The 24,920-nt window shown below is 40.1% G+C and overlaps 1 protein-coding gene across 3 annotated transcripts in view; it reads right to left on the bottom strand.

Annotated features, from left to right (window-relative positions):
• Positions 1–257: 257 nt before the first annotated feature.
• The window catches only part of NKAIN2 (sodium/potassium transporting ATPase interacting 2), a 518,775-nt gene continuing 494,112 nt past the window's right edge, over positions 258–24,920 (bottom strand). For 2 of the 3 annotated variants that reach the window (XR_013181351.1, XR_013181350.1), the window contains 4 exons: positions 24,098–24,158; positions 8,167–8,248; positions 4,405–4,662; positions 258–3,322 (listed from right to left, as the gene is read on the bottom strand). Coding sequence is in view for 1 of the 3 variants with exons in the window: in XM_054629881.2 (XP_054485856.1) it covers positions 3,313–3,322; positions 8,167–8,248; positions 24,098–24,158 (153 nt within the window). In the remaining 2 variants the exon portion in view is untranslated. The remainder of the gene's footprint in view (positions 3,323–4,404; positions 4,663–8,166; positions 8,249–24,097; positions 24,159–24,920) is intronic. The other variant, XM_054629881.2, reaches the window with a different exon arrangement.

The following is a 24,920-nucleotide window of genomic DNA, read 5'->3' as shown; positions in this document are numbered from 1 at the left end:
AAGAGTCTGTTGCAGTCAGCCTTGTAAAAGAAACCTTTTGGTGTCAGTGATAATGAAAATACCTGGTACATATGACAGCGTTAAAATGGTGTCATGACCCGGCAATTTCTATTCAGGGCTGTCACATCCGTGCACTGCACAGATCGGGATTGTCATCATGTAAATGTAATAGGATTCTTTATCCTGCATTGTTGCTCAGCTGGGAAGAGTAATTCTGAGTTTCCTGTAAGTTCTGAATAGCAGCAGGGGGCCGTGAATAGCTTGGAAACCTATATTTTTCCATTTATTTTTTTTTTAAATGCAAATTACACTAGTAAGTCAAAAAAATCACTTTTGTTAAAAATACATTCAGAATTAACAAATGCCAAAAAGAAAAGAAAAAAAGACACATTTGGATTGTATCTCTTGCCTTCTGAATATTTTAGTTTATAACAAAAGCCCAGCCTAGAAAAATAACATTCTTTACTGGATTTTGAGGAGGATACAGCTGTACAAATCAAAAATGCCATCCAGATATTCTCACATTACTGTGCTCTAAACTGCTTCCAGAAGAGATCTGTCCACTAATCATTTAGTTGAGTAGTCAACAGTCCTAACTTTTTTAATGGTGGTGCTCTAACTGCAACTTAAGCAAGGTTATGAATACCAACTTCATATAGGTATGTATGTGTGTATATATATATACTGTGTGTATGTGAGTGTGTGTATCTACTCTATATGTAATATATGAATACACATTTATATTGCAATCCATAGTAGTTAGATGTGCTTCCTATTTCCTAAGCATTTTACAAACATTAACAATTCAGACCTCACAAAAAGCCTGTGAGGCACATATTATTCCCGTATTATGGATGGGAAGACTAAGACACAGAGAAATTAAGGCCAAAATTTTCTAATTTAAAATCAGGCCTATAAGCTACGTGTAGACACTTCATTAAATTGTCTGACTTCTAAAATTGCTAACTACCAGTAGCCGCTGTTCCATGGGAAATCACTGAAAGGTATGAAAAATTATCTTCTGAAAATTGGATTGCTGCTTAGGTGCCTAAACTGGTTTCTTTTCATGTTAAAAAATGATTTTTATAGAAATATCGTTTTGATTAACTGGTATACAGGGAAAGATAAAATAACCTGTTATGACATTTTCATCCCATTTAAACCTCTTCATTGTGTTTAATACTGTACATCTGCTATATTTAATACTACAGAAAAGTAGAAACTTTTTTAGTTTTGTAAGTTATGGGAAATTTCAGCCTGTTACTTGGAAGTTGCATGGGGTTTCTAGGAAGTGAAAAGCATCTCTACCAGTAGGAACTCATATTTTCAGGAACTCAAGTATGAAAATTTAAATTTGAGATCCAAATCAGCAATGAATGCTTTACAGGATCAGGCCTAGGGGACATTCATGTTTCATGCATGAAATTCCCAGCAGTATCTGAGAGGGGAACCCTTGGTCCACTGCATCAGAATCTTCCTGGGTGATGCAGCCCCCAAAAATAGTTAGTCCTGTGTATTTTATATACATAGACATACACACACCTTCACACACTTACATATATATATATCTATCTATATCTATATAAATCTCACTGAATCAATGTAGGTATAGTTCCTGAACATGTCCTGTATCTTGTTTTCACTGGTGAATGCCTGTTCCTCTGTCATTGTCCAGAGTTGCTGCTTGTGAGACTGTACATCCATGCAGACACAGCAAAGGGCACTGGCTTGTACAGGGATGGGTGAGTGGTGTGAGGCCTCTGGAGCAAGGGTTTGGCCAGCAGGGAAAAGGGAGTTGCTCAGGGGTGCCTTGAGCATTTCCAGGTGCTGACCTTCCCTCTTGCCCTCAAAAGCTACGTGGTCACCTCAGGTGTGGTACGTGCGTGCGTTTGTCTATGCAAGGTCTGAGCAAAGAAACAATGACAATCCAAGTTTCTGAAAAACCTGAGCAAAGTATTGGGTTTTCCAAGTGAAAGCCATCTACGTTCTTGAAAATACAGATCAGATGTAGAATAAAACATATGTTCCTAGGAGTTCAGAGTATTTCATATACACATTGACCTACTAGCAAAATTCCCAAAGGCATCTTGTTGCCAACTACGTAACAGCACAGAGGTTTTTTTTCAGCCACAATAATACAGGAAGATAAAATACACGTTCTAACACACAACAGATCCCCCCAAATATACCACAAATAAGGTCTTCAGTATTTCTTCAACTCAACTAGTCCCTCCCTGCCCTCTCCAACCAAAATCAAGAAATGAAATATGTGGATCCCTTATGGTGCAATTAGAAAAAAAAAGCTCACTTACAGAGAATTTTTAGTTGAAATCAGATATAAAAGAGTAAACATAGCTAGTACATATTCAGTTGGCCTTTGTTCATAGAAATCTGCAGATGTCTCTGTAGTTAGTAAAAGATGTTTAGAGATAGCTATAAAAGCACCTACAGTGCGATAAATAAAACCAGCGGGATTAAGAAGCACTGTTTCTGCTGCTTATTTCCAGTAGGTTCAATTATTAGTTTCTGTTACCCCTTTCCCCATCCTTACCCCCAAAAGGTCTCAGTTATTTCTTTATTTATTTTTCTTTTTAATCATTATAAACTATTTCTTGACCACTGTGGAGCCCCAAAAGTAAAGCACTTATCAGACAGCTGGCAGTTTTCTACTTGGTTGCTCTGGAGCCATGGAGCAACAGAGCCTTATTCCCTGACATGAAAACAAAGCAAAACCAAACAGAAGAAAACCACTGACTTAGAAATCGTTCAGAATTAACAGCAGCATGTTAACTTCAGAAAGCTTGCACGTAGTTTCAATAATGTGCAACGCAGTTGGGTTAAGGCAAGTATGAACTGTACAGCCTTCAGGGCAAACAATGCGCTGTCTATTGACTTCTGCTGCAAGGTCATCCTGGTATTTCAGTGTTGTTGACTGAGGAGACTCAACGGGCCCGGAGTGTGGAGGAGGCTCCCACAGCACTGAGTGGGCTGGGTTCATGTCTTAATCCAGATGGGCCGTGCTGGCGGTGGCCAAGGGAAAAAAGGGACAAAAGGTGGCACCAATGCCTCTGCTGTGTCCCTCTGGTGCTGAGAGGCAGGAGGTTCAAGGAGGGATTCTGGGGCGTCTCCTTTAGTACCTGTTAGAAAGAGAGGCTGCAGGTCTCTGTTGTTTTCTGTCTCACTGTTCAATCAGCTTTTATACAATATTTTTAGCACAAAAATTGAATTTCTTTTCTCTTTGAAGAACCAGGAGGCCATCCTGAAAGAGATTTTTGAACAGGTCCTCTAGCCCACCTTGAATAGTCCCCATGTTTACTTTGACCTAGAAGAAAGACAGAGAAAGAACAACACTTATAATCCAGCATATACTTTTCTGATCCCTGCCCTGCTGCTCTGGTGCCCTTTTGCAAGCAAGTGTAATCCACAAACCAGTTCAGATACACGTGGGATGAAGAGGACAGAAAGACAAAGTGTTTACTCAAGTAACTGCCTGGCTCTCTCTGGAACATTGTTAGAGAAGTCAGCACAAGTTTTCTGAACAATCTTAGGCAGGAGTTATATTTAATTATAATCTTTACTGTATGTCCATGGGTCAACTGGAATATGACCTGATTTATATAATCCATCAGATACATAGCTGTGTTTGTAAAACCAACAAGTGACATGGTATGAGGGCATAAGAGCTGGATTGCAGGGGAAGGCTGCCCACAGCTCACTCACAAAGCAGAAACCCTATGCAAGTGCCACAGCCCGGCCACCTTAACAGTATTGTCCCAAACCCATGTTTTGTAACTAAAGCTTTCAAGATGTTGTTTGTTGATAGTGGACAAGTTGTTGTTTGTTGATAGTGAAAGCTTAGGTGGTAGGTTATTGAAATGTGTCTGAATCCCAAAACATGAGGTGATAATTACACAGAAGATTTGTACTGCATGAACATGTGGAGTGTTATGGTGGTTATACTCAAGGTGCTAGTTTCAGTGTCTTTTTTTTTTTGTGTTTCATTTATACTTTCAGTGAATGGTGAAGTCGGTAGCACTTTCAGTTTGTGCAATTATCTAGACAAATGCCTATATGTGTGTGTGTGCACGCAGGAATACAGATACTGCAAATATTCTTAGGCTTCACAATAGGAGGAAAGCATGCTTCACTTCAGGGCTGCACTGCTTTTGAGCAATTTCTCCAGTGCATTAGGCATCAACATCAGACATGCATGGGGTTTTTTTGCTTCACTTCTTCTTTTCTCGAACAAACAAGTTCAGTGTGAAGAACATAAAGAAAGATCTCTCTCCCCTCCCTCCTTCCTACTGTTTTTAGAACAGTGATCATGCAGTGCAGTCTTGTTCCACAACTACCACTGTTTTTTTTCATGTGCAGCAGAATCAGTGTCAGGGAGTGTTTAGTCACCTTCCTCCGTCACCTCCCATGAGGAGAATTTTGTCTTGACAAATGATTTCCGCCATCTTATTGTGTCCTTCTCCCATGGTCTGGAAATGAGCACTGGCATCTCCAGCACAGAATGCCAGGAAGCTGCTTTTGAGTACATCAGCTGTGGCCACACTGCAAGGAGGTACATGAGCATCCCGTTCTGTTCAAAAAGCGTATTCGTTTTGAAGGGACTGTCTAGGCTTCTTGGCTTGTACAGCATAGAGCACACTGTTGGCACTTAAATAATAAAAAAATCCCATTTATAACAGGTAGAGAAATGTCACCATAAGAATTCTTCCCCAAAGCATAGTTTTAAATTGCATATATTTTTCATGTTAAAAAGTAAACTGATTTAAATTAAATATTAAATTGGAAGAGGTGATAAGGAAAACTGTGATTAGAATTTAAAGCCTAAAACGTAGAGAAAAAAACTTCAGTGTGAGTCTGAATCTAATAATTCTAGACTATTAAAGGTAACAGTAGCCAGAGATAGTCACTTCAATTAACTAGCTAAAGATAATATTTCTTTTTCAGAAACCAAGATTTTTCTTTTCCTTAGATATCCTGTTCATTTAGGGTAGTTTTTCATAACTGATGAAACACCACACAAAGTGACTATGTGTATTTAAACTGAATTAGAATGTATTTAAACTGAATTAGAATGTTTTTAAAAGTAGAGCTTGATTGATGAAAATCACAAATAAAAAGTAATAAATCTTTAGATGAAATAGTCCTGACGACAGAATAGAAATGTAAATATGAGAAGCCTGAATAAATCAATATAATTTGCCCGTGTAAGTTGGTGTAGGTTCAATATAACCTCCACATTAACAAAATGAAGTCCTAACTTTAGCACAAAGGAAGAAACTGGTTACAAAACAGTATGTCTTAGCAGTTAGCAATTAGTAAACCCAGCTATCCTTCAGAAGAATAGTTAAATACTACATATATAAAGGAGTTAAAATTTATTTCAATCACTTGGATGAAAAGCTGTCTGACTTCCAAAGAAATAAGTTTCTGTTGATTGACTTCTGTCATTGCAATCCACTAAATCAATTCACATCAGCAAGAAGTGGATAATGACTGAGACCTAATACAACATTCTGTATGTCTTTAAGATTTGTACTAGTTCTGTATATGAATCAATCTGGTAAATATATAGGGGGCTCTCTGTTCTGTATTACTGACCTATGTGTTGAAATTTGTATTTTGAAAGAATCTGAACAACCATTAGAAGCTGATATTGTTTTGGTGAGCTTTTAAAAGAGGAGGCCATATGCTCTCCTTCCCTTTTGCAGCATGCCCGGCACACCACAGCACAGAGAACAAACTGGTGTTGTGCCTCTGCATATAGTTAGCCATCAGATGATTTAAAGGCACCTGTTTCCTGTTCAATTTCTCTAATAAATCCGGAGCTCCATAAGATATGTGCTCAGTGTGAGTCTGAATAGGACAGGATGCAGTGGTGGCAAAAATTGATCTCTTGATCATCTGCAGGAATTAGATGGTATGATACTATATCTTCCATATATTATGCTTAATATGTCTCCTCTCCTCTCCTCTCCTCTCCTCTCCTCTCCTCTCCTCTCCTCTCCTCTCCTCTCCTCTCCTCTCCTCTCCTCTCCTCCCCTCCCCTCCCCTCCCCTCCCTCCCCTCCCTGTTGTGTTTTTGCTTTCTTTCCTTGAACACTGTGAAGTCTTACATAGGTGATATTTGGGGAACAAGCTCCATAGGGAACCAAATCTTTCCTCCCAACAAATAAAGCTTTAAAATACCAAGTATTTTAAAGGCCTGCTGTTATCATATCAGCATGTTTTGATTTCTAATACATACTATTGCTGTAAATAGTGCTACAAGCAGATCAAACCTTGACTTGATTAACTTAAATTCAAATTTGTCACTCCACTACCTAATGGACTGCCTACATTTACAGAGCAACTGCAATGTGAATACATATGCATGCGTTCCTAGTGTGCCTCAGCTGTAAATAAAGAAAGGTATTTGTAAATGCCATAAAATCTTCTTAAGGACAGACTGTAACAATTCTAGAGAGCCCTGTCAAACACTCTACAGTCAGAGGGAAACATGAGATATCTTTATTTGACTGTGGCTGGGACATGGCAATGCTTTTCTGCATTGATTGGACAAAATGCCCACTCACATTCTGATTTCTGTCTCTTGTTTAAGACAGCTAAATCACCTATACTCCAGTGAGCATGCAGCATTGGAATAAGAGAGAACACAGTTTACATGGATTGTTCATCTATCTCTTCATCTAAGCTACAGGCTTAAAGATATTGCCTTCTTTTTTTTTTTTTCACAGGTCTAGCTTTCTTTCCAGTCAGTATGAAGATGCATAGTAAATGCAATCTGCTGTTCTGGAAGAAACACTGAGAGCATAAAGAGAATGGGATAATAGCTAGAGGGCTCCATATGTTGATGACAAGGTATGGTATACTGAGAAAGAGATAGGATTAGAATTGTTCTAAGTACCTATGTACCTCATATAATACTATGAAGGAAATAACATTTTCTAAATGTGCAGCACTGTGCCAAAAGTGCAGGTGAAAAATATTTACTTGAGCACAGACAGATGGGAAGCTGAAGCTGAGACGACATTGGAGATATGCACCATTGTAATTTGAGATTATTAAAAAGCTCCTAGCAAAGCTCCTGAAGGGCCCAGTTCCAAACACCAACACAGAACAGATTGTACCACTGATAAAGGAGTAAATGCAAGATTCCATTAAAAAGTACACTAATCCATTAGTAGACTTACTTCCACTAATCTGAAGAAATGAAATTGCATTCAGAGGTGAGTGGAATTGTGTGTTGGGATGGCTACTGTTTGCTTGAACTTAGTTCTTTTCCACAAAAGAAATGTTCAGATGAGAAACAAAGGAAAAAACGTAACTGTTGCCCCTTTATGAGTTGTGTGGTGCTGTGCTTTTAGTATGTAGGGCATTGATGGCAAATAAAAAATATTTCCAAAGGCTGCCGCAGTAAGGTAAGATTTATCTGGGCAGTCAGGACTGTTCTGCATTTCAGTTGATATCAGTACAAGAAATATTTGGAGACGATTGTTCCTGGGCTGGTCTATGGTTGCGCATCAGATCTAGTGTGAATATACTCCAGCTGTGTGTATGAGCTGAGATTTGCTTATTCATTTAACTCCCAAACATATCAGACTGCACTCTAAGAGGGAGTTGTCACTCAATGGTTAGGTAAAATACTGTCTTCTATTCAAACTAGTTTTAAAAGCCATATGTTGTTACATTTGTTTCGGCTTTTTTAAATGTGGGAACTGGAAATGAGGTACAGAGGTGCCTTGGTGAACAGATGCTCTCTAAATGCATCCACTAAATTAGCAAGTTGCTGAACTTGTGATAAAACTTCATAAAAATCCACTTTTTTTCACAGCCAAGGTTTGTCACATATGATTAGTGTTTTTTCTACACCAAATTGTCACTGTCTCTGAGTGGGACCTGCTTGAATGAAAATAGGGAAAAATCAGGTGAGAGCTGGATGCTGTTGAACAACTGTGACACATGATATCCTGCCCTAAGAAATCATTATAATTCAACACAAGAGTAATGTTGGTTCCTAAGTGTAACTTTAATTCAGTCCATCAAAAAAGGCTTCTGACTATTCTGAATTTTTAAGTCATGCCATCTTTCAGCTTAATGATCCTTTAATATCAGGCTGCCACTCTGCTGAATATCCTAGAAGTTAAGTACTTACATATACATGGGCTGCAGCTGTAAATGAGATGTCTTCTGTGGACCTTGATAGCCATAAGAGTCAAATCCACCTATGAAATCAACTGAAAGAGGAGAAATTGCTTTCATTAGCAACATCTTTTCAGAACTGATAGGCACTATCATTCAAGAACCACCCAGTACACAGATTATTTTTGACAAGTCCTCTAATAATCTCTTAATATTAGACCAGCTAATTGGGAAGATACAGAAAAACAGTAAAAAAGTAAAGAAAGGCAAAGTATCCCTTTTTTCCCCTTTACTTTTAAAATCCATTCAATTTTAAAACCACATAAAAACAGTAAAGGATTTATAACAACCATCTTTCCACCAAAAATAGCCACACCTCCCTCTTTTTCAAGTAGACCACCTCACTAATACAAAACAACATGCTATTTAGACATTAAAACTGCTGAAAACAATTTATTTATTGGCATGAATGCATTGCTTCTGACTGTGATTACTGTGGCTGGCTTGCTGTCATACCATGGCTCAGTAGAGGATGTAGAGGAGGGAGTACATTGATCCAACTCTGTCTGAGAGACAGAAGTTTCTCTGATTCCCTGTTTTGACATTTGGGTTGAAATGCATGAACAGAGAGTTGGAACAATTTATCTGAGCTTCAGAGATGAAACTTCACAGATGTAAGGAAACCTGCATCTCTCTCAAGATGCTGAAGGTCTGCAAGAAGGTTGTAGGGTGGGAGTTATTTATTAATTCACACAATTTCCAGGTCCTGATGGCCTTCTCATGTTTGTTTTAAACAATTTCCAGTAGAATTCAATCTCATCTGAGCCCAAGACCCCTATATCTCTGCTAAAACACTTTCTTTGCACAGGTAAAAGGGTGCCATTTGCTTCTTCTGTCCCAGGAGATTCAACTATCGGCTTATAGGGGTTATCTGGGGGCAGTTCTTGTCCCTGAAATATTGTCTCTTACTTCACAGATCTGAATTGGACTTTACTTTGATAGAAAAGGGCCAAAGAGTTCGGGTATGGAAGTGCATTTTTCACATGTCTGGTCACTGTTACTGACAGACTGGCTCTGTGTACATTAAAAGCAAAAAGAAAAAAAGAAAAAGAAAAAAAAAGGCTATTTGATAGACAACACCTTCTTGTAGATCTAAAATGCAGTTACAGTCATAAACAACAAAAAAGTAAATTTACATGGTTTGATAACTTCCACAGTTGTTGGACTCTTTAACACCTGCATTTATAAAGTTGTTTTAATACTAAGGTACCCCCCCAATTTGTGCCACACTTAGTCACACTTATCAATACAATTTCAGCCATTCCAGACATTTACCAAAAAATCAAATTCTTGTACGCCTCCATTTACCACTTACTCTGCAAGCAAAGAGCTACCAAAACCACTGGACTTCCTGGGTACAGTATGTCTCCATTGCAACTGCACACATGTTGAATCTGTCATAAAGTCATTCATTGCTGGCAAGAATGGCCCCTGCAGAAATAATTTAGCTATTTCTGTGCCCTGCAGCAGCATTATGTGTATTCCTATCCCAGAAAGATGTGTTACTAAATTAATCCCTGACATCTCTAATGAAGGAGGTTCTATAGCCTCTCCGTGTTGCTTTTCCTTGTGCCTAATTTCCTAATGTCTAATTTAAATGTAATTTCCTGCAAATTAACTACTTATCTATATTTTGGCCTTTTCTCCCTATGGATATGAAGAAAAATGAGCCATTTTTTCTCTTATAACTGTTTTTAAACCTTTAAAAAAAGTATTTCATGCCATCCATTGTTTTCAGGTTTAAGCAAACCTAGTTATTTCAAATTTTTTTCACAGCTCATGTTGTCCAAGCCTCTACATTTTGAAGCCTGAAGATCCTTCCTCAGTTTACTTATGTTTTTCTTACAGTGGGGTGCACAAATCAGGACTAACTGGGACAACTGCCATACAGTCTTCTGTTCATTACCTGAAATAATTCAGTAGGTTTTGGGGTTTTGCATGTTTGGTTGGGATTTATTTTCTTGGTTTTGTTCTTCTTGCTTTGTGTCATTTGGGTTTGATTTCCAACTTCTTTTTTCAACTGCATCACACAAAGCTTAATAATCAGCTCTTTATTTTTTGCTTTGTCACTAACTTTAGCCTAGCCTAGTCCATATTTTATTTGAAGATGATTGATTCTTCCTCACAAGAGTTCTTTTGTACTTGTCTGTACTGAATTTCACCTTCTTGATTTCAAGCCACTTCTCAAGATTATTTTGACCTCTAATCCTATATTCACAAGTGCTTGTACCCTTCCCAGTCTAGTTTAATCTTAAATTTTTTACACACGATCTCTCTTCTATCCTCATTGTTGTTAATAAAAATAATGAAGAGAATTATTTCCCTAGCTGAGGTTCCAGTGGGGTCCCATCTGAAATGTCCCGTCTGCTTTATAACTACATTTCAAATAGAATTTTAAACAGTTTTGCACTCCACCTCTGCTGACTGCATCTGGACAGTACTTTTCTGAACATATTGCAAACCTTTTATAATGTCAAAATCTTGCTAAAATAAAGACAAATGCTATTTGTTGCATTTCACTTAATCAATGTCTGTAACCATCAGAATACCTTTATCAAAATGTTATCATGTCTTTGGGAACACATTAAGTTTACAGGCAGAAAATGAAGAATATTGTTTAGTGAAGTGTTAAGCTGGGAGGACCCCCCCCCTCCCTTCAAATACAAAGATTGCAGAAAAAAGAATGGACGTATGTTTTGCTGCAGGTATGGTTTGTTGTTTGCTTGCCCAATTTTCTTTTCATTTTGTTGCTCTTGATCCCTGACAACACAAGTCAGAAAATGCCTGTGTTGGATCAAGTGCCTCACTGTTGTCAACTCATGTCACTTTAGGGATATTGCTTGTACTCATTTGTCCAGCTTTGCATTTCTTCTGTACTTCCCTAGAACATTTTATTTCAAGCAACCTGCAAAACATTATTAGTAAGCTGCAGGCATAGACACTCTGCTTTGCAGATGTGGGGCAAAAGCTTGTCTTCAGGGCTGTTTTCAGAAAGCTAAACCAATGTGTTAAGAAAAAGATTTCTTTGAGAGAAATGATTTTGTGTGAGCATGAAGGAAAGATGAGTGCTGAATACCTCTTTGTGCATGGTGGCTTTGCCCTGCTGTACAGAGCAAGCACAGAGTGTTAGTAAGCCAGATTGCCAAGTTACAAACAAAGCAAGGTCGTAGACACATTTCTGTGTTCAGCTCACTATAGAAGCTCCCATGTGTGTAACCAAAGGATGGCAGGACAGTGAGTACGACCATGACCTCACTGGAGACATACAATGGCTTCTTGCAGGCAACAACAAGCTTGGCAAGGTAGGTGAAGGAAGGTAATAGAAAGTGAACTCCAGCACAAAAAGATTTCATCAATTTGTTTGCAGCAAGGTTTCTTCATGGCGGCTGCTTCTCAGCCCTGCAAACCCCGTGGTGTCCAGACTGTGCTAAAAGCTCCCTGTGGACTCTGAGCTGGTTTCTTAAAGCATGCAGCAGGCTGCCCTTTCTGCAGGCATTTTATCCTGGCTGTGCCTGAAAGGTCACTGAAATGTCATACAACTGATACATTCCTAGCAGCCATAACATCAGATGAATAAAACAAGGCTCATTAGCTGAATCAGTACAGAGGTGTCCATCCTTAGCCTCATACATCAAACACTTTTTTTGACTACTCTATCATACATTCATCTTACATGTCACTGTTATCACAAGAAGCTCATGTAGGGTTTCACTTTAGTAAAAGCACACGTGAACTAACAAGCATAATACAATTCCTTCTGTGGTGGGTTGACCCTGGATGAACACCAGTTGTCCACCAAAGCCACTCTGTTGCTTCCCTCCTCAGCTGAATAAGAGAGAGAAAATGTAACAAAAGGTTCATGGGTCTAGATAGAGACAGGGAGAGATCACTCAGCAATTACCATCACAGGCAAGATAGCCTTGAATTATTACCAAAGAAGAGCAGTATAATGAGAAATAGAGCCAAATATTAAACCTTCTTCCCAGGTTAAACTCCTGATTCTCTGCCTTCTTCACCCCAGTGAATGAGGGAATGAGGAATGAGGGTTGTGCCCAGTTCATCACAAGTCTCCCTTCCTCCTCAGGGGGAGATCTCCTTATACGCTTCTTCTGCTCCAGTGTGGGGTCCCTCCTATGGGAGACAGTCCTCCACAAACTTCTCCAATGTGAATTCTTCCCACGAGCTATAATTCTTCATAAACTGCTCCAATGGGTCCCTTCCTTGGGGTGCAGTCCTTCAGGAGCAGCCTGCTCCAGTGGGTGCCCCCGCAGGGTCACAAGTCCTGCCAGCAACCCTGCTCTGGTGTGGGCTCCTCTCTCCATGGGGCCACAGATCCTTACAGGAGCCTGATCCAGCACAGGCTCCCCACAGGGTCACAGCCTCCTTTGGGCACCCACCTGCTCTGCCCTGGGGTCCTGCATGGGCTGTGGTGGATCTCTGCTCCCCCATGGCCCTCCCTGGGCTGCAGGGGCACAGCTCCTCACCGTGGTCTGCACCAGGGGCTGCAGGGGGATCTCTGCTCCAGTGCCTGCAGCAGCTCTTCCTCCTCCATTGGTCTTGGGGTCTGCAGAGTTGTTGCTCTCACTCCCATTCCACTCTTCAGCTAGAGTTGTTGTGCAGATTTTTTCCCCTTTTTTAATATATTATCCCACAGGCACTACTGCTGTCACTGACAGGCCCAAGCCTTGGCCAGCAGTAGGTCCATCCTGGAGATGTCTGGCATTGGCTCTGTCAGAAGCCACAGGAGAAACTTCTAGTAGATCTTTACAGAACACACCCCTGTGGCCCCCTCAAAACCTGGCTGTGCAAACCCATCTTTGAAATATTGTGAGCTAAAATTTTTATTTTCCTAGCTGAACTTGAATAGGATAATAGCAGTACTGCTTATCTGAAATATGTGTTATAAAAAAATCAGGTAATTTTCTTCTTTTGCTTGTGTTAAGGGTCTTGTCAGACATATGACTGTTACAAGTGTAGCACAAGACATATGGCTTAAAGTAGGGACATATTTTCTATCAATAATTACCCACAGGAATGTGAAATTTCAACCTCTGCTCATGGTCAGAGTCCCCACTGTTTCTGCTGTACCTCAGGACAGGATGAGAGGCATAAATGGGTTTCTCATTTTCCATTTCTGGAAGTCTACAGTACATAGAAGGACCACTAAAATGAGATGCAGAAAAAAGACCCCAGTGCTTGGCATTACAATGGTCCTTAAATATATTCATGCATCTACTAAAATAATATTAAAAAACCTAGAATTACCCATGATAAAGATGACACCCAAAAAAAAAAAAGAGTTAATGACCATGGAGGTGCATGCCATGACTGGACATATTTCCTGTGTGGTAGAGCAGAGAGACAACACATGGTGCTCATATCCTACATCTGACCTGCAAGGTCTTAAATTTATCTGCAATCACTCCAGAGGCCAAAGATGTGGCTCCCTGGACTCAGGTTTCTGAAGTGCTGCCATTGAGCTTCACTGCCACAACAAGGCACATCACTGCAGGTGTAGCTAGAAGAAAGGAGAGATGGCAAACAAACTACAGCTAATAACATTACTGAAAGCAATGCTGGTGCAGGAGTGAGGACGTGAGCCAAGAGAGAGCTGTGCACAAATAGTGGTAGCTAAAAACTGGCCAAATTGAGAAAAAAAAAAGTAAATGGAGAGGAGTAAAATTAAGTTTCATTTTAATACCTTGGAAATGACATATGGGGCAAAAATATTAAAAAACATATGGGGACACCTTTGCTCTTGCAGTTTTGCCAGTATCCTGGTACCCAGCTCTCCGTTTGGTGAAGACACTTCCAAACAATTCAGTGCTACTGACTTTTTATGCTGTGAGCATGGTCTGGTGGCTGTTCCACAAAATAGCACACAGGAGGAGATTTGCTTGAATGTGATCTCCATAAAGTTTGTTTACAATGATAATCAAACATTATTGGTCTTTGTGCTGAGTACACAGTGATTTAGGCTCTCAAACCACAGTATAGCCAAACACCAGGGAAACATGGGGAAGGAGACATCTGCCAGCACATGAGGCTGTGCCCTTTCTGCTGTCACAGGAGGATTCAGAAATGGCATAAGGATTTGGACATGAGGTCCAGTTCTTGTGGTGCAATGAGCAGCACTTCTGCCAAGCAGTCAGTAATGAAGGGCCTGTGAGTGCTCTCAGCTCAGCCATTTGCAAGGTGAATATAAACCCTCAGATTTTGAAACTGTAACCTCATGGCATTTGTGAGCTCTACAATGGCCACTGGAGCTGCAAAGGGAAGCCCTTACACAAATTTTGATGGAGTTTCTCAGCTCAGATTTTGCTCCACTGCCACTATTTTCATGCTGTTTACTTGTATGATAATCAAAATTATTCAGTAAGTTTTTGCTTCACAGGGCCTTGTCCTCCAATTTTTTCTCCTTTTATCATGCTTCTTGTTGGTGTAAGGCAGCATCTTCTTCTGTCTCTGTTTCTGCTGATTCCCTGGCTGAGTCTTTTATCAGCTCTTCTGAGATAAGATGTAGGAGTGGGGAGGTACTCGGGTTTGTGAAGTCTAATAAACATGATCTGGTGTTTCTGCTCTCACAGAAATACAGGCAGGGATCTCTGCCTGTTGCTCCCTATAATTATCAAGCAACAGATATGCAGATATTGCTTTCCAGGTGTATCCAGCTCATGGTTGTACCCAGCAGAAAATACCAAGATGAATGGTGCTGTGGGTCCAGAAATTAGACAAGTCACAATTTGTCTCAGATTTGCAGGTGGAGAAGGCGTCTGGTCGGTAGCAGATTCTTGGACCATGACATGAGGAAGACCATGCTCTGGAGAAAGGCCTCTGCAAGGCAGGGCTGGCCAACAGTGGGAACCATGTTGAGAGGACAGGTACCAAGGTCCTTGCTGAGCAGAAAGGAGCCAGAAGTCAGAAATAACCAACCAAGGGCTGGTAGGCATGAGCCCAAGGTAGCTGAAGGCAGAAACTGGGACCAGGGATAAGGCAGGCAGGAATAAGAACCAAAGGGCAGGTGGAAAAAACTGGAGCATAGCTGCAGCAATGAGAAGTACTGGACTGAAATGGCCAGCACTGCCTTTTATACCTGACAAATACAGCAAGCCACCTGTCAGCCTGTACACCTGGTAATAGGGTTGCTGCCTGACCTCTGCAAGGCTTTGCAAGGATTGTCTCCAAACTTGCAGTGGGGCTTGTCTGATGCTTAGTAAAGAAAGAATCACTAAAAACCTGCACTTGGCTAAGAGAGCAAGAGAACAATAATAAGCTAAGAGAACAATAACAGTATGAACAATATATTATTTTTCTAAACTGGATAGACCTGAGCATTGCTGGATAATAGCCATTTGCTTTCAAATTTTCATCCCTAAGTGCTGAGCAAAAAAATATATCCCTGCAATATAGATTTTGACTGACAAATCATTTTAAGAATTAAATGTGTGGTAGACTGAATTATTGTAGAAGTTATCAAATGAGTCGTTAGGAAAAATTGTTCTTAGCCAGATCACTGCTAGGGGCGAGCAATAAAGAGAAGAAAAAGAAAAAGAGAAGGAAAAAGAAAATGCCTGGGGCAGTGGCCTCCAAGTGTGACTGCCACACTAATAAATTAGAAAAAGAGTCATTAGTAGGTGCAACAAAGGGGAGAATTAAGGCCCAAATCTATGAAAGTTAACAAACCAATGCTAATGAAGACCTATCTAGATATTTGAAAGGAAAAGCAATAAGGAAAACTTTAACAGGAGTAATGCTGATAAAAATAATTTAGTACAAAGCTATGTTCATGGCATGTAGGAAACTGCAAGGAGCTCACACTGGCTGTCTCAGCAGGAAGGACACTAAGGCTGTGGACAGGTCTCCTTCTCAGGGCCACTGGAAATAATTAATAAGTCTGGTCCACCCACAGCAGCTCATCACCATTCCTCTCAAAGACTCTGCTGTCAGCCTGGAGTGAGCTTGGATGGCCGGGACCTGTTGTTCACCCACTAATCTTGGCTGAAGCCCTAAGAAGGCAGTCAGCTGCCCTCAAAGGGTGGGACACCAGGGTGGGGAAGGGGGCCAGCAGCCCCACATGGCCACTTGCAGGCTGTTCCTCTTCAGAATCCAAACTGCCTCTCTTCCTCTTCAGGGGATGAAGGGCCAGATGCTCCCCTTTGGAGGGTGTCCTTCCAAAGACAGCCCTCCATGTTCAGTGCAAAGTAGCAGGAAAGGACTGATGTTGAAATGGAGTCTTTCACCGGCACCAGAACAAAACATGCCTGAAAGTATTTTGCAAGCAATTTTCAGCTTGTGGAAAGTTTTGGATTTTGCTAATTTTTTCCTGATTTTGAATATGAGCTTTGTCTATTTTTCAATGTGAAAACATTTCCATGTCTAGGAAGACCACAACCTATTCAGCTGTATCAACAACCTGAGCATTGCTTCAAATGATCTGTAGCCTTTGTTATCAGAACCATCACTAGTTACTACCTAATTTCTGCCACTGGCTTGGCACAACTGCCTGGGACATTGTTTCATGGTGTGAATGCCTTTGTGTTCCTCTCCTGAAATAAATAATTTATGATGATAATATTTTTCCAATGGTTTGGTATGAAATGTATCTTTCTTCAAAAAAACAGATGTTAGCAGTTCATTCACTATTGACACGTGCAGATCTTTTCCAACACTTCTGCAATGCCATTCCTGAATAGGTAAAAATAGTGTGGTCTATAGTTAAAAAAAAAATTATGTAAGGTAAGTATATTTCCCTGGCTATTAAATGCAATGATTTTATTAAGAAGTATTGCATTGTGATGAACTGCTGGAATGGAAATGTTACTTCCTTCAAGTTTTACGTTATGTTATTTAGACATTTTTAAACTTGGGGTTGACAATCCCCACAGGAGGTGGTGATGGATGCAAGGGGAGTGGCAGGGGAGACAAGAGAGGGAGAAAAGAAATCATCAGAGATGAAGCCAGCAGTGCCACCATTTTCCCTTGTGTGATTTTATTTATATATTTGTCTCATACCACAACACTGTCTCCTAGGGATTCCTTGAACATCAACTTCATTAGTTACGAAGGCAGCAATCCATAACCAATTTTCTTTTCATGTCAAGCTTGTTCATGTATAAACCCAGCCCTTTTGTTAGAAACATTTGCAATTAATCCCACAAACAAAGAAAATGCAAATCATACAGTCTACCCTAAGCAACCCTTCTGACTCAAGGCCCTGACCACCATCTATTATACACTAAAATGAATTGAAATTCCCACTTTGAGTCTAACCTAATTTTCTAGTGATAATAGGCATGGATTCCCAGAAGCATTCTATGCATCTAGATAGTAACATCCTAATTTCCCTTCCTGGTAAATGTTTTAAATAAGACTTTAGCACCAAAGGAAATTAACCTTTAAATTAATTGTAATTATAAAATGCCATCACTGATTTTGTCTTCAGACTAATTACTTGCCATTATTTAAACAAACTGCACCTCCTCAGAGCTTTTAAGTTTGTTTCTCTCTGCAGTGCTGTGCCAAATGATCACAGAGCAGGCTGTGTAATGTCTGCCAAGCCCTGTGACACCTTGGACTGCTCAGCTCCATTTGCATCTCAAATGCAGCCGGTTTCACTTGTCATATCTTCCTGCCATAAACTTGCTCCCCTGTGCTTCAGCCTGCACTCTGCAGCTCAGAGGTTTTCAGTCTGTGCCTCGGAAGCAGCGAGCACACACACCTTAGGGGACAAAGATTGCCTGCGCTCTGTGCCGAGCAGAACAAGATGCTCAACACCAGCCTTCTGCTCCATGAGGGGCCCCTCCCAGACAGGACATGACTGGAAATAATAACACAGGAACCAGCTATTGATATGTGCAAAAGATTGATGTTGTACAGGCATGTCAGGGAATTTCCTAAATGTTCCTGGTGGCATGGCGGCTCTCCAAGGCAGCTGTCCTTAGGATGACAAACATAAAGTAGCAACTTGGGATTTCAAAGGCTGCTCTCCCTTCACACTCCTATCAGCATCCTGACAGCCAAAGACATCCCATTTTCCTCCCTCTGGTTTACTTAGATCATGTAGCAGTCACCACACTAAATGAAACAAGTAAATGGAAAAAGCTTCTAATTGAGCTGCAGGCTGTAAATTGAAGAGCACAGCTGAGCAAAAACAAGCTGAAGCTTCAAAATTGTAGTGTATTCCTTGCATTCCCATTCACAATGACCTGTTCAACAGTTTGGAGAACAACTGTGTTTTAAATATTGGCTTTTATTTGTTCCTATTATTATTTGTGGCTGGGCTGTCTCTGCAGGCTGTCTAGGCTGTCCCTAGCACCAGCCAAACAAGTCAGACCGGTGATTCCCCCTGTCACGAGAGAGGTGTCTACCACAGATAGGGCAGGTTGTTTTTTGGGGTTGCATCCCTGCCTCCCCTGACTGTGGTGGAAATCTTGATTGTTAATTTAAGATGCAGGACTACTTAATGTGGCTGTCAGAGTGTGAGATGGATGCCACCTGTGACAGCATGGAAAAGGTGAAGATGGAATCCCTGGTGTTTTCCAGAGAAAACACCATACTCAGGACACCCTACACAAATGGTAGGTGCAGAACAAAGGAATTGTATAGCTGAGATATCAGATCTCCTTTTCTCAGGAGGCTGTTTTATAAAACCTTTCTTGCTTCAAACGTAGTAGGACACTTTCAGGAAGAAAAGACCACTACGGGAAACTAAATACAGCTAGACCTCTTGTGGCTAAGGAAGTCCATGAACAACAAATTACTGTCAAGAATTTCTGGGAACCACAAAATTGGGATGGGAAACAAAGAAGCAGAATTAATATTCAAATTTTTGCTACCAGTTTCTCTTTCTCTTTGTTGTAGAGATTTTTTAAGCAGGAATGGAAGCTGAGGTATTATTTCTCTGTAATGTCTCGATAAGCAGATTGTGACAAGCATTTGGCACAGAAAAAAAGCGATACCTGAGCATATTCTGCACTTCAATAGTGCCTTTCATCCCAGATGCTCAAAGTTATGAAGCAACACGCCTGTGAGTTTGTCCCTGCAATTATTTCTCATTTTAAATATGGGAAACAGAAGCATGGAGAGGTTAAACAACCTGCCCAAAGGTGGAAGGTTGCCTATTACAGAGATAAAAAGAAAATGTTTTTCTGTCTATCCCATGTGCATGTCAAAATTTCCCATCTCTCACATATAATGAATTTAATACTGTCTTTTAAAAGAAAATCTTTGTCATCACTTTTTGTACTTCCCAGGTCAGAGTGGATCCAAGAGTGGAATGTTGTTTGGCACCAAATTGATTGGCACATAATGCTGTATTGCTTACCAAAATATATTTCCTATCTAGGGTAGGTCTTGCTGAACATTTTCAGTAATTCAAATGCGGTCTTTAATCCAAAGTTTTATTGGAGGGGGAGGAGTGAAAGAATTTTAAAGGGTTATATAGAGCTTCACTTCTGCACCAAGACATCCCCAATAGCAGGGCTCCTGGGAATATGCAGCAAAAATCTTCTCGACAAAGTTGCAATTTCTTTTGCTTTGCAGTTTAACTGGAAACAATGCCAGGAGAAAAGATGAAAGTGTATATGCAGGTTGGATCCCTGCTAGCATCAGGCGGTGGACAGGTTGTACCTCATGGTACACAAGGGAACATTCAGAGGGGCCATATTTGTTCTCTGATTGCCTTGCCATTGCCTAATAGTAGGTAAACGCTATTTCTGCTCCCTCTCTGGGTCAGCAAGAGAGCCTTGTAGGTTAGGATTTTACACTGAGACACAGACTAAATTAGAGATTTTCTCTTAGCTGAGGTTCATTCCTAGCCAAAGCTGTTCCTCTAGTAACAAGCAAATCTCCTTACTCTCAACAGAACCTGTGAGTGCAGAATTCCCATTTCAGTAACCTATGTTTCTTTCTTAATTGCTAGAGACATAAAGGCCTGGGAGGATGCTGCTTGACTGCTTATATTCCAGTGTTCCCCACAAAATGTCTATACAGTTAATGAAGTTTTCAGAAATACGTTGAATTTTCTTTTAGCAAGGCAGTAGCAGCTTATAGCAGGGACCCAAATTGCTAGTGAGCAAATGCACATTAAAGGAACATTTCGATGTTATTAAAAATAATGTGCAGCCTTTGAAAAATGCAGGCCTAACATGATTTTGGGAGAAAAACCAGAAGCTCCAACAAGTTTACAGTCATTGGATGCCTCCAAGTAATGGCTGCTGCTGACATTTTCATGTTTTATTTTTAATTGCTGCAGCTAATAATGCTAATGAGTTAAGAATGGCAATGGCTTAGGCATTCCAATGGCAGTGGTGAAGAGGAGTATTGTATTTGCTGGGACCCCCGTGGCAGGAAGGAATGATGAATCTGACTCCATTTTCTCAGAAGGCTAATTTATTATTTTATGATACTATATTATATTAAAGAATATTAAACTAAACTATACTAAAAAATACAGAAAGGATACTTACAGAATGTTAAAAAGATAATAATGAAAACTCGTGACTCTCTCCAAAGTCCCGACACAGCTTGGCACTGATTGGCCAATGAGTGAAAACACTCACACCAGAAACCAATGAAACAATCACCTGTGGGTAAAAAAATCTCCAAACACATTCCAGATGAGCAAAACAGAGGAGAAGCAAATGAGATAGTTATTGTTTTCATTTTTCTCTGGGGCTTCTCAGCTTCCCAGGAGAAAAATCCTGGGTGAAGGGATTTTTCAGAAAATCTGAATGTGACAGAGGAGAGAGTGGAGCTGGCAGCAATGTTGCTGGGGATCTGCACTCCCTTGTCTTTACCCTGTCTTTCCCAGAAAAAGACCAGAGGCACTCCAACCTTCAGAGTTCCTCCTTCTTATGCAGCCACAGGGAAAATGTTTGGGAGTGGTAAACCTCCACTGAGAGAAGCAGCCATGGAAAAGCTGCTCTTGTCTGCCCCTTGGGAAGACACAGGTGCTGCAGTTTGACTCTGGTGTGCACCAGAGCACTTCTGGGGTCGTACCAGGAGACAAAGCAACTTCCTCTTTAATCCTTGGTGCAGAATTAACCCAAAGCAGATTGTTCTCATGAAAGGTAGCACAGGCTTGAGCTTTGATTTAGGGGGCCTGTGGCTGGATTTATTTGGTGTGTGAGTAATTAAAACCTCTAGACTTGCTGATTCAGTCCTAGTTATCACCATGATTTTATCACTGTATTGTTCCATTCTTAATCCTTTAGTGAGGTTAGAGCAGGTTAATCTTAGTGAAATGTTTGCTTAATTCTACCCCAATTCATTTTTTCTCTTAATAAAATCTGCATAAAGAATGGCGAAATAGTAATTCTTTCAGCTTGTTCCAATTACTTTGAGAGCAAAGCTAATTCAGCTGAAGCAGCTTAAGAGCAACTTGACTGTGTTTTTACAGTTGAGGCTCTGTGCCAACAGGAGATGAGACACGATACTCCAGAGCAGTGTCAATATCTTCATCTGGTTAAAATCTGGAACATGCCTGGGTTTGGCTCTTGGACGTTGCATGGCTTTTTCTCCAGTCTTATGTCTTGCTGCTCAGTTCTGCCAGGTTCAGTGTTTCTGCCTCTTTTGCTTCTCCTTTGGACTGCTGTTGTTCCCATGACCCATTAGCAAAGCAGAAGAAATAGAATTGAGTGTATGGGTGCTCACTTTGTCCATCCTGAAAAGCAAAAGGCTTTTTCTGTTGGTTCTGTCTCATCAGAAAGGACTTGTGGCTAAATGAGAGTTTGGTATGATCCAACACATTTATCCTTACAAATACTAAATGACATGACATCGATAAGGGATACACTTCTCAGAAGAGCACGATCGATGCATGTGTTGCCAAAAGAGATAGAAAAGCTAGAAAATGTATCCAAGAAAATAAAATAATTTTAAATTAAACCTGAGCAGGGACTATTTGTATAGACTGCAGGCTCTGGCTGTCACAGTGAACACTTGGTACATGGCAGCATGGATGTCTGAGCAAAGAGAGAACTAGAATCATTCTTACTTGCTATTTCATGAGGCCTCTCCATAGAAACTGAAGCTGTCTTAGTTTTATGATACCTTGAGGGGCCAGATCCAATCTGAGCATTATTTCACTGTTGGCACAACTCAGCCACAGACGTTCCCTTTCCCTTTTTGGCCAGCCAAGCTTCCAAACCTCAGCAGAGGGGAAGCTGCAGCACCTGAGCTTGTGCTGGCTTCATTGCACTGGGTGGGGATTCACCCTGGTGCCTCACAGAGGGGCTGGCAGATGGGTGAGGTGCTCTTTGACTGGATGAGGAGATGTGGCTGGGGTGTACAAAGTAATAATGAAATCTAAATGACAAAAGGAATGACAAAATAGTCAAGGTGATGGCAAGAAAATGTTCAAAGAAGCATGACAATCTGTGGCCGCTGAGCAACAGGGAGCTCTTGGTGCAGAGAGAAGAAAACAGTACCATACTGGTCGTGGCATTCCTGCCAGGAATGCTGCTTTATGAACCATGGGAGAGATCTCCCAAATGTGCTCTGACTTCTGCGCTTGATTGGTAAGCCAATCTCAAGTCCCTTCCTTGCTTTTTACTTATATCATAGTGCCCTAAAGCATTACAGAATAGCAAAAAGAATATTTAAGCCCTTAGAAGAGAGGGCAGAATGGTATTGAATGGGATTCCATTTTGGGGGACAAGAAATAACTCTCCTTCAACTCTGTGAATAATGAATGCACTTAATGGGAAAGCAGGAGAAAATACATTTGACTGGGTACTTCTCTAAACAGAAAAGTCTATTTGTGACATACCCCTGCTCCACACAGCTTCCCAAACCCTTTGTACTCTTTATACCTTTCTCACTTCCACAGAAACACAAAGACAACTGAAATGAGCATAGTCGAAACGACCTCCAAAGTGTGGTGGTTTGATTTCAGCATTAAATCTCCCCTTGATGGTTCACAGTGACACTGTATTGCCAATAGATTACAGGGTTGTAGCTATTTTCCACGCAGGAGAACACACAAAGGAACCCCCGCCAGCCCTAGTAGTGCTCTCAATCAAATAAAAACCCTTTAGCTTCCTGTTGCAGAGCTCTCCCTAGGATTCATGTATATTTTATCAAAGTTACATGCAGTTCTGATACTTGTTTCTAAAGTGCTTTAGTATGAATCCCAAGATGTAGTGAAATGCTGCAGTGGACCTTTTTAAAAAAATCCAGGTTAGAGTAGGGGAAAAAAAGGAAATGGCTTGACTCCACAAAATGCAATAAGAGCAAATTTTGCTCAACAGGATTCTATTGATATAAATAAGCAGAAGAAACACAAATCTACATCTATCTGAAATCATTTCACTTCATGTAAGTGCACCCTGGGAGTAGTAGGAACAAAGAGGAACAAAGAGGAGCTCTACTGTTTAACCTTTCATAAATTAAAGTCCTGCGATGATCTAAAGCTGTTGTTTTGCCAGAATTGCTTTTACAGGACAACATACATGCCAACACAAAACAACTATAACTTCAGTTGTAACCAATTACTCTGAAAATAGTTAACAACAGCCTGGAACAAGGAAAAAAAAAAAACAACTTGTATTTGCTAATTGGGATTTTTTATTTCTTTTTATTAAAAAAAAAAAAAACAACAAAAAAACCAAAACCACCCTTATTTTATGTCTTAAGCTAAGTAGTGAGATAAAGAGTTGTAATGATCTTTCCAGAAGAAAGGTGTATGTAAATTTAAACCAGTATTTCATTCCTCCTTTGCCTCAGAATTTACAGATTTTAGACTGAGAAGGATGGAAAGAAAACATGACCTGGCTACAGTATAATAAGGCATTTAGGTTGAAGTCAGCAAGAGCCAGCATAGTGGAGAGGTGATTAAAAAAAAAAAGAATTCATTTTGTATGTAATAAAGCTTTAGTACTTACAGCTGTCCTCTTCTTCAGTAATACACTTCACAACATAACAGGCATAGATGAAGCCTGCCAGCTGAAACAAAATGTGATAGTGTTAGATGTAAGACTGATACCATAGAGAAACAAGAGATGGCTTTAGAAAAGCGACTACAGAAACAGAAACAACAAAATTCAACAGACTTTTTTGAGGAGTTAAAGATAATTCTCCACAACAGTTTAATAATTTTAATTAGAAATAGGAGAATTCTGCATCTTTCTTGAAAAACACATCCTTCAATAAAACTTCCAAAAATTGATCAAAATTTTTCCAATACCTAGTTAACTTCTTTTCAATCATTGAAAAAATACAAAAATGGATGAGTATTTGGATGGATGAGCTTTTATCTACTGAAAATGTAAATATTTCTGTCAAAATCAGATTTGCTACCCAACAAAACCTGGTCCCCTCGCAGAACTATTTTGAAATCGGAACTTTGCCAACTAAATCAAGGACAAATTCAGTGTACTTGTAAACCAGCTTTATTTTGTATTTTATCAGTTGAAATTAGGGCTGTGGATTAATAGAACTTGTTCTCATATCTGCAATAGTCCCCAGGCCTCATTACAAGTCACTTTGGATAGTCCTGGATGTGTTTACATCAGCATCTCACGCAGCAGCTGGCAAATTTGTATCTTGTTCCTTTCAATCCTCTCTGCAGAGCATGCCCAGAATTGAATTGTAAACAGGAGCAATGGGATTTAAAGAAAATGAAAATCTGGAGTAGTTATTGAAGTACCACCTGAAAAAATGATAATAAAAAAGGGAATAAATGGCCAATATCATACATGCAACAGG

The sequence above is a fragment of the Agelaius phoeniceus genome, chromosome 3 (assembly GCF_051311805.1).
Source record: "Agelaius phoeniceus isolate bAgePho1 chromosome 3, bAgePho1.hap1, whole genome shotgun sequence".
NCBI lineage: Eukaryota > Metazoa > Chordata > Aves > Passeriformes > Icteridae > Agelaius > Agelaius phoeniceus.
This window is presented reverse-complemented; position numbering and strand designations above follow the sequence as displayed.